Here is a 10,449-nt window from a genome sequence, read left to right on the forward strand (position 1 = left end):
GAGACTGGCCTGAGTCAAGTTTTCGGGACACGCGAAGGGAAAAGCAACAGGCCCGCGGCGGGGCGGGGCGACCTTACCAGCGGAACCACCGGCCAGGATCTGGCGTGAAGCCTCTTTCACGAAGCCGGCGTCGGGCTTGGCGGACATCTTCACTAGCGGGGCAGGAGGGAGTGGGCCGCGAGGAGTGGGCGAGCTCGCCGGCCTCTGTGCGGGCCTGTAGGAATTCCTCGGATCCGGACCGAGCCGACTCTGGGTAGGTCCTAGCGCCAAGTGGCTCCCGGGGAAGCGGCAATCCGGCGACTGCTCGGAGGTGGCGGCTCAAGGCGCAGGCTCGCTGCGTGATCTCCGGCGGGTCGGCACCTGCCCGCTGCACCCCTTCGAGGGGCTCTCTGTCACCCCTGCTAGGCTTCGTGGGCTCCAAGAAGGACCCTGGCGGAGAGAAGACTCCCGGTGGGCCGCCCGCGGTGGGTCGGGTTTGGTCTTCTAGATTGGCGCCCACGCGCTTCCCTATCAGGACTCTCCTGCAGTTTGTCTAGCTGGACGGGCGGCCTCTGATAAAGCTTGCAAAAAAGCGAGCGTGGCCTTGCAGCGGCGCTGGGGCGACCCTTGCCCTCCCCGCAAGCCAGCGCTCTGGGAGGTTCTCAAGGCGGGACAGGTGAATGCGTCCTTCGGAGTTAGCTGTCCTGCAGCTGTGGGCTGTAGAGACTGGGTCAGAGCATATCAATTCATAATTACCTTACAATTAAGTAACCCTTTATAAAGAAAGGGTTCTGGCGTAAGGGAATTTATCACACCTAATCAGCTTGAGTTTTATTTACTGAATGACCAAAATAAAGAAGAGGCCTTGTTACAAAGAAGTGTCTTCGGGACTCCACATCAGTGTTTCTGGAAGTATGAGCTTAAGATCCGGCAACGTAAGCCTAACGGGAGAGTTTGTAAGAAAGGCAAATTCATGGCCAACCCCAATGTACTGAATCAGAATCTCTGGTTATAGGGCTCAGAAACCTGTGTTTTAGTAAGTTCTCCCGGGCTTAGGAACGTTAAAGGTTGTGAACCACAGAGCTAAATAATCAAGGAATATTAAGCAACTATCAGCATTTTCTTTCTCTAAAACATTTAATTATTCGTACCAGCCCTTTGGAATATTTGGCAAAACGTAATAATTTATACTATTTTTTAAACCACAAGCTACAAATGCTATGCAGAAGAGACACAATGTTATGAAATTTTAGAAGCAGAGTTGTGCAGCAGAAGCGTGCTGAGCCCATTATGAAATTTTAGAAAAATACCTGCCCCACCCCTAACAGGTAGGAAATGATCCTAGTAAAAGGCAGAATGAGAAGATTTGGAACTCCTATTGTCATATTTTTCTTAAACTTTGTATTTAATACTAAATATATTCAGTTTGAACCATATAATATTGCCAATTTTGAAAACCAAAAACAGTTGAATATCGGGGGTGTAATATGGTTAAAACAATATATATGCTTTCCAATTAAATGCAAAATACAATAGTTTTGTTTTTATTTCTGAGTCTGAGCAATTAAAAGCTGTTAATATTAGATATCTGATGGGCAAATTGTTAAAAGTAAGATGTTGGGTAGACTTGCTGCTTATGGATCAGTTAATACCAAAATAAATTTTCTCATATTTGATTAAATATTTGACTAAATAGCTAAGTTTGAAATGTTTACAAAGAAATAGTTTAGAGAAATGTTTGCAGTTTAACTAAAATAAAAGCTTTTGAGGAATGTTTCAGCTTTTGACTAATTAAATTTGCAGTCCGGAGTGCAATATAGAGTCACTTAACAAATTTTGAGAACCTATTAGATAGTGGGCACTAAAATTAGAATTTCAGACCTCAGAAAATGTTTCTCTCATTTTCCAATGTGGAAACTGAGTTTCCCAGCATCATAAATGAGTTAATAATATTGCTGGGATTTGATTCCAGGATTCCCTCTTCTAACTGCAGTGGGATTATAGATTTAAATATTGGCCACAGGTTATAATTTAGGAAATACAATAATAGTCCCAGGTCAAGATTTAAAGATTATATATATATATTTTTTTACGGTTGTATCAGTGTAAAGATAGACTTTTAGCCAATTCTGTCAGTGCATTGATCTCTGAATATCTTATCCTGAGGAGGTGGATGCAGATTTGTGGCCTCACTAAGACCTTTGTCTCTCAATACCTGTAAATTTAGTGAGAAGACTCTCCTAGACATAGTTCCAAATACCGTTAGAAAATTGCTACCAATTTTTAGCCTCTTTGAACTGATTTTATTGAGTTAAAAAAAAAAAAAAAAAAGCAAAGCTTGATGTCACGTGTAATCTAGTCCTATGCCTCTAGAGTAGTTGAGGGTATAGGGTCTAGGTGTAAAAATATTCTGAAGCTTGGAAGTTAGCCAGTGTCCATCCAGAGTCAACAAATACCCATTATTCTGAGAGCTCTTATTATGGGATGTATCTCTTATCTGCAGCCCAATTTGTCTATGGCCAGGGATCAGAATGCTGCGAAGTTTAGCCCTAAGGGAAAAAAAAAAAAAGGTAAAATTTATTTGACCTAGACTCGGATACCCTAGGCTTAATCCATCACAATTACTCTTTCTATTGTTATTTTATATAAAGCTGTAATGCCCTGATATTAGAGCAAAACTGCTGAAGTATCAAGCTTATATTTTTATTTTATTATTTTTTTTTAGGATCTATTGGAAAGAGAGACCCTGCACATGGATGGGGGGAGGGTAAAAAGGTGGGGTAAGTGGAAAGGAAGAGATTCTTAGGCAGACTCCCCTGAGGCAGATCTGTTTTCACGACCCTGAGATCGTGACCTGAGCCCAAACCAAAAGCTGGATGTTTAACCAACTCTACCACTGAGACACCCCAAGCTTATACTTTTACATTATTGATCATCTAATCTTTGTTGAGAACTATGTAATTAAAGTATTGATTTATCTATCAGTTTGTAGAATGGCTAGAAACCAAATTGTCAGGAGCCTTAAAATCCTCACTGAACTTAAATATCTGACAAATTGTTCAGTGTTTTTTTGGGATTATGTTTTTGTATTGGGTCATTAGATTAGCTACTATTTAAGACCAAACTAATAGTGGCTTAAATAAGATAGAAATTTATTTTCCTTCTTATGCAAGCCCAGTTGTAACCCATGAATAAGGTTCTAGCCAGCAGAAAGAGGAGAAAGATAAGGGTAAAGAAAGCCCTGGAAATTGGGGTGCCTGGGTGGCTCAGTGAGTTAAGCTTCTGCCTTCAGTTCAGGTCATGATCCCAGGGTCCTGGGATAGAGCCCCGTGTCAGGGTCAGGCTCTCTGCCCAGCAGGGAGTCTGCTTCTCCCTCTATCTCTGTCTGCCTACTTGTGATCTCTCTCTGTCAAATAAATAAATAAAATCTTTAAAAAGAAAAAAAAAGGAAAGCGCTGGAAATTACATAGATCTCATTGGTCAGAACTTGGACATAAGGGATACAAGGGAAATTGGGAAGTAGTATTATGCTGTGTGGCAGTAAGTCTAGGGAAAAAACAAAAACAAACATCATGGAAGAAGGGGAGAACATATTGGGAAAAAATCAGCAGTGTCTGCCATTTGGGGGATAGGTTAAGGAATGAAGAATTATATTTAAAATGCCAGCGCTTTAACTAATAAATGTGGAGTCACAGAAAAATAAATTAAATAGATAAATAAATTAAATGACAATATTTGCTCATTTGAAAAATTTTGTTTTCCTCAAACTTAAAGTTTACTTCATCAGTGTCTAACTAGAAAATACAGTATAACCCCATGATACTTGTACTATGACTGGACCCACATTTTAAAATACCATTCATTGAAAGATACATAGCCACTGTAGGCCCATAGATTCTTTTTTTTTTTTTTTTAAGATTTTATTTATTTATTTGACAGAGATCACAAGCAGGCAGAGAGAGAGGGAGAATCAGGCTTCCCGTGGAGCAGAGAGCCAGATGCTGGGCTCGATCCCAGGACCCTGGGATCATGACCTGAGCCAAAGGCAGAGGCTTAACCCACTGATCCACCCAGGTGCCCCATCCATAGATTCTTTTATTTAGGTGTCAAAACACAGTCACACAAATGTAGAATTTGACACACATGGAGTCCATCCATAGAATAGAGTGGAAAGTTGGAAAGAATGTTTATGGACACAAGATTAAGAAATCTTGATGGATAGACGAGATTGTAACTCAAACTAGTGAAAAGATCTATTATTCCATAATATTCTTTTACAGAAGTATTACAAATATTGAAGCAATGCTATTTGTAAGTGAAAGACAGGTTTTAAAATTTGTAGGTCTGATTATCAGCACTTTAAGCTCTCAGTGGTTTATACCTTACAAATACCAAGGTATTGTACTTTTAGGACAGATCTTAGGTTCTGGTGCATTAGATTTTCATTTCTAAATTCCAAGGGACTTTGCTGGACAGAATAAACAAAATAATTATTTGGGGAACTTTTTCAATATTTTATTGTGATATAATAGGTCATATATATAACAGACTTCTATTATTTGGGACATAGCTGGGAACCTAGAAGTTAAGGCCTCTAACCAGTCAACATGCAGAAAGCCATGCACTTTGCTCTTAGGAGCATTCTAGGACTTCACATAGAGCTTAGACCCAGTTCTAAAAAGGTTGGTAGCGTAGAAGTCTAATATCTTGGTTCACAGCAGATTAGAAAGAAGAACTTAAAAGAGAATTGGGAAGAGGGATATCAGGGAAATTCTTGAAAAGTAAAGAGCAGCCTGCAACTTTCCAGCCGTATTTAGCCTGCCTAGCAAATTGGAATAACAAAAACCTTCATTTAATGCTTACTTATAACCCATTATCTCATTCACAATATCCCTGTGACAGAAATATTCTTATATTGGTTAGTTAAGTAACTTGCCTGAAGTCATACTGAGAAATTGAGCTATTATTTGAACCTAAGTATAATTTAGAGCACCTCTTTCTGAATTACTAGTTATGTTGTTATTATGTTCTAATTCTAATTTTAGCTTTTCTACCCATATGAAAAAATCAAAATGTAAAATCATTCAGAGTAAGTAGTTTGTAGCATCCTTGACTTTGGCAAACAAGGAATTGATTAGCTGGATCTGGAATTTTATATATCTGAAGTTAGAAAAGCACTAACTTCAGTGTCACAAATTGCATATGTGAGACTGGTATGAATTTTCTGTTCGTTTAGTCAGGGTATCTCAGCAATGGTACCATTAACATTTTGGGCCACATAATTCTTTGCTGTGGGAGACTGTCCTGTGCAGTGCAGTATTTTTAGCCTGTACCCATTAGCTGCCAGTAGCAACTCTATCCCCAGTTGTGACAAACAGAAATGTCTCCAGACATTGCTAAATGTTCCCTTCAGGGCAAAAATGTCCTTAGTAGAGAATCATGGGTTTAAGTAAAAAAGAACTCATGTAAGTGGAGCCTATTTTAACTTTTTAGAATCATAAGATGACAAACCTGGAAGACTTTAATCGATGCCTTATTTGACAGTTTAGGAGACTGAGGTGGAAAGAGCAGAGAGAGAGAATTTTAAGCAGGCTCTATGCAAGGCCTGACCCTAAAACCCTGAGATCATGACCTGAGTTGAAATCAAGAGTCAGACATTTAACCAACAGAGCCACACAGGTGCCCCAGCAGTGACTATACTATTTTATATATCCAAAGAAATGTAAAGCCTTCCTACTTCTCCACATTTCTCTCAAACTTACTGTCCTGCTTTTTTTTTTTTTTTTAATTATAGCCATCCTAGTCTGTGTGAGGAGGTGGTATCACATTTGTGGCTTTAATTTATATTTCCTCAATGACCAATGAAGTTGTCTATCTTTTTCACATGCTTGTTGACCATTTATATATCTTCTTTGGTGAGATATCTATTCCAGTCTATTGCTCATTTTTTCATTGGGTTGTCTTTATTACTGTATTGTAAGAATTCTTTATATATTCTGGATATTAAACTCTTATCAGATATATGTTTAGCCAATGTTTCTCCAATTCTGTGAGTTTTCTTTCTTGATAATGTCCTTTGATGCACAAAAGTTTTTGATTTTGATGAAATCCAATTTATCTATTTGTTCTTTTGTTCTTTATGCTTTTGGTGCCAAACAAAGAATCTGCTGCCAAATCCAAGGTAGTAAAGACTTAATCTGATATTTGCTTGTAATAGCTTTATAATTTTAGCCTTTATTTAGTTTGTTGGTCAATTCTGTGTTAATTTTTGTATAGTCATACCACTGAGATATTGTGGGTTCATTTCCAGACCAACATAATAAAGCAAATGTCACAATAAAGTTAAATGAATTTTTTGGTCACCCAGTGCATGGAAAAGTTATGTTTACATTATACTATACTCTATTAAATGTGCAATAGCATTATGTCTAAAAAACAACGTACATGCATTCATTGAAAAATACTTTATTGCTAAAAATGCTAACCATCATCTATGCTTTCAGCAAGTCTTAATCTCTTTGCTGGTAGAGGATCCTGCCTCAGTGTTAATGGCTGCCGACTGATTAGGACCTTGTTTGCTGAAGATTGGGTGGTTGTGGCAATTTCTTAAAATAAGATAATAACATTTGCCACATCTAGTGACTCCTCCTCTCACAAATGATTTCTCTGTAGCATGCAAAGTTCTTTGACAGCATTTTAACCACAGCAGATTAAAGTCAATCTTCTCAAACCCTGCTACTGCTTTATCAACTAAGTTTGTGTCCTATGTTAAATCCTTTGTTTTTCACTTCAACAATCTTCACAGCATCTTTATTAGGAGTAGATTCCATCTCAAAAAGCCACTTCTTTTTTTTTTTTCTTTTTCATCTGTAAGAAGTAACTTATCTGATAAAGTTTGATCACAAGATTGCAACAAGTCAGTCACATCATCAGGCTCCACTTTGAATTCTATCTGAAGTTAGAAAAGCACTAACTTCAATGTCACAAACATCTGTCCACCACATCTATAGTTACTTCTTCCACTGAGGTCTTAAATCCTTCAAAGTTATCATTGAGGGTTGAAATCAGCTTCTTCCAAGCTCCTGTTAATGTTTATATTTTGACCTCTTCCCATGAATCACAAATATTCTTAATGACATCCAGACCGGTGACTCCTTTCCAAAAAGTTTTCAATTTACTTTGCCCAGATCCATCAAAGGAGTCACTACCTATGGCTTCTATGGCCTTATAAAATGTATTTCTTAAATAGTAAGACTTGAAAGTTAAAAATACTTCTTGATCTGTGGGCTACAAAATAGATGTTGTGTTAGGCATGAAAAAAACCAACAACATTAATCTCACTGTATATCTCCATCAGAGCTCTAAGGCAACCAGGTGCATTGTGAATGAGTTATAATATTTTAAAAGAAATTCTTTTTTCTGGGCAGCAGGTCTCAACGGTGGGCTTAAAATATTCAGTAAACCATGTTATAAACAGATGCACTATCAGCCAGGTTTTGTTGCTACATTCTAAAGCACAGGCAGAGTAGATACAGCTTAATTCTTAAGGGCTCTAGGAACTGTAGAATGCTGAGTGAGCTTTAGCTTCAATTTAATGTCACCAGCTGCATTAGACCCTAATAAGAGAGTTAGCCTGTTCTTTGAAGCTTTAGAAGCTAGGCATTGACTTCTATCTATGAAAATCCTAGGTGGTATCTTCTTCCAACAGGTTGTTTCATTTGCCTTGAATATTTGTTTAGTGCAGCTACCTTCATTAATTAGCTAGATCTTCTGGATATGTTGCTGCTTCACCATGTGCTTTTATGTTATGGAGATGCCGCTGCCACCACCGCCGCCTCCTTCTTCCTCCTTCTTCCTCCTTCTTCCTCCTCCTTCTTCTTCCTCCTTCCTCCTCCTTCTTCTTCCTCCTTCCTCCTCCTCCTTCTTCTTCTTTCTTCTTCTTCCTTCCTCCTCCTCCTCCTCCTCCTTCTTCCTCCTCCTTCTTCTTCTTCTCCTTCTTCTTCCTTCCTCCTCCTCCTCCTTCTTCTTCCTCCTCCTCCACCTCCTCCACCTTCTTCAAAGATCTTATTTATCCATTTGAGAGAGAGTGAAAGAGAGACAGAGAGAGCACAAGCAGGGGGAGAGGCTGAGGGAGAGAAAGAAGCAGAATCCCCAATGAGCTGGAAGCTCAACATGGGGCTAGATCCCAGGACCTGAAGATCATGACCTGAGCCAAAGGTGCCATCTGAGGTAGTCAGGTGCCCCAATATCTTTTTTTCTTATACTCAGGCTTTTCTTCTGCAGCTTCCTCATGTCTCTCAGGCTTCATAGAACTGAAGAGAGTTAGGGTCTTGTTCTGGATTGGGCTATGGCTTAAAGGAATGTTGTGTCTGATTTGATCTTCTATCCAGACCACTACGATTTTTTTCATTTCAGAGATAAGACTGCTTTGCTTTTGTTCCTATGTTCCCTGGAGTAGAGCTTTTATTTCTTTCAAGAACTTTTCCTTTGTATTCACAACTTGGCCTTTTGGCTCTAGAGTCCTAGCTTTCAGCTGATGTTGGCTTTTCATCATGTCTTCCTCACTAAGAATCTAGCCTTTGTTTTAAAGTGAGAGGCATGTGACTCTTCATTCCACTTGAACACTTAGAGGAGATTATAAAGCTATTAATTGGTATAATTTAAATATTGTTGTCTCTTAGGAAATAGGGAGGCCTAGAGAGAGGGATAGAGATGGAAGAATGGCTGGTTGGTGGACTAGTCAGAACATATACAACATTTAATGATTAAATTTGTTATCTTACATGGGCATGTTTCATGATGCCTCCAAAATAATTATAGTGGTAACATCAAAGATCATCGATCACAGATCTGAATGATAAATAATGAAAAAGTTTGAAATATTGCAAGAATTACCAAAATATGACAGAGACACAAAGTGAGCAAATGTTGTTGGGAAAATGGCACCAATAAACTTACGTGATGTAGAGTTGCCACAAATCTTCAATTTGTAAAAACACTGTCTGTGAAATGCAATAAAGCAAAGTGCAACAAAATGAAGTATGCCTGCATATAGAGCGAAACAGGCATCAAATCATTCATTTGCATATATTATCCAGCTATCCCAGCACCATCTGTTAAAGAGACTGCTTTTTCCCCCCATTGAATGGTCTTGGTATCCTTGTCAAAAATCAACTGGCCATAGGTATTTGGGTTTCTTCAAGGGCTTTCTATTCTTTCCATTGGTCTATATGTTTACTCTTATGTTTGTACCCCACTTTAATGTCACTTTGTAGTAAATTTTGAAATCAGAACATGTATATCCTCCAGCTTTAACTTTTTCTGTATTGTCTTGACTATTTGAGGCCTCTTGCAATTCCATATGAACTTGAGGATTAGTTTAATAGATTTATGAGAGAAAGGACATTAGAATTTTTATAGGGATTGCAATCAATCTGTAGATCACTTTAGAGAGCAGTGCATTTTAGTTGTGTGGTCTTTTAATCTGTGAACTTAGAATACCCTTTCCATTTAATTAGGTCTTTAATTTCAGCATTGTTTCTGTAGTTTTTAGTGTACAAATCTCCTTGTACAAACCTTGATTAAATTTATTACTCATTTTATTCTTTTGGGTGTTGTAGTAAAGTAATTGTTTTACTTCCTTTTTAGATTATTTATTGCTGGTATACAGAAACAATTGATTTTTGTATACTGATCTTGTGACTTACAGCTCTGTTGAATTCATGTGTTAATTTTTTGGCAGATTTTTGGGGATTTTCTCTATATAGAATCATGCCATTTCAAATAAGGATAGTTTTACTTCTTCCCTTCCAATATGGATGCCTTTATTTCTTTTTCTTGCATAATTGTTCTGTCTAATATTTTCCAGTACAATGATGAATAGCAGTGATGATATTAGGCATCATTGTCTTGTTCTTGACCTTAGAGGAAAAGCTTTCAGTCTTTTATCATTGAATGTTATATGTGGATTTTTCATGAATTTTTTTTTATCATGTCAAGGCAGTTCTCATCTATTCCTGTTTTGCTAAGTATTTTATCATGAAAGGAAGTTGAATTTTGTCAACTTTTGTCAATTTTGCTTTTTCTATAATCTATTGAAATGGTCATGTGAGTATTTTTCCTTTGTTATATTAATATAATGTGTTACATGGATTATGTTGAACCGCCCTTGTATTTCTGGAATAAATCCCACTTTATTCATGGTATTTAATCCTTTTTAAAAATATTGTATTTATTGGGACGCCTGGGTGGCTCAGTTGGTTAAGCAGCTGCCTTCGGCTCAGGTCATGATCCCGGCGTCCTGGGATCGAGTCCCCACATCGGGCTCCTTGCTCAGCAGGGAGCCTGCTTCTCCCTCTGCCTCTGTCTACCATTCTGTCTGCCTGTGCTCGCTCTCTCCCTCTCTCTCTCTGATAAATAAATAAAAAATCTTTAAAAAAAAAATATTGTATTTATTTATTTAATTAAGGA

The 10,449-nt window shown here is 38.1% G+C and overlaps 1 protein-coding gene across 1 annotated transcript in view; it reads right to left on the minus strand.

Annotated features, from left to right (window-relative positions):
- SLC25A21 (solute carrier family 25 member 21) overlaps positions 1-1,714 on the minus strand; it is a 500,058-nt gene extending 498,344 nt beyond the window's left edge. The window contains exon 1 of the mRNA XM_059373107.1: positions 78-1,714. Coding sequence (XP_059229090.1) covers positions 78-147 — 70 coding nt within the window. The 5' untranslated portion in view covers positions 148-1,714. The remainder of the gene's footprint in view (positions 1-77) is intronic.
- Between the last annotated feature and the right edge of the window lie 8,735 nt (positions 1,715-10,449).

This window comes from Mustela nigripes, chromosome 13, assembly GCF_022355385.1.
Source record: "Mustela nigripes isolate SB6536 chromosome 13, MUSNIG.SB6536, whole genome shotgun sequence".
NCBI classification, from domain to species: Eukaryota; Metazoa; Chordata; class Mammalia; order Carnivora; family Mustelidae; genus Mustela; species Mustela nigripes.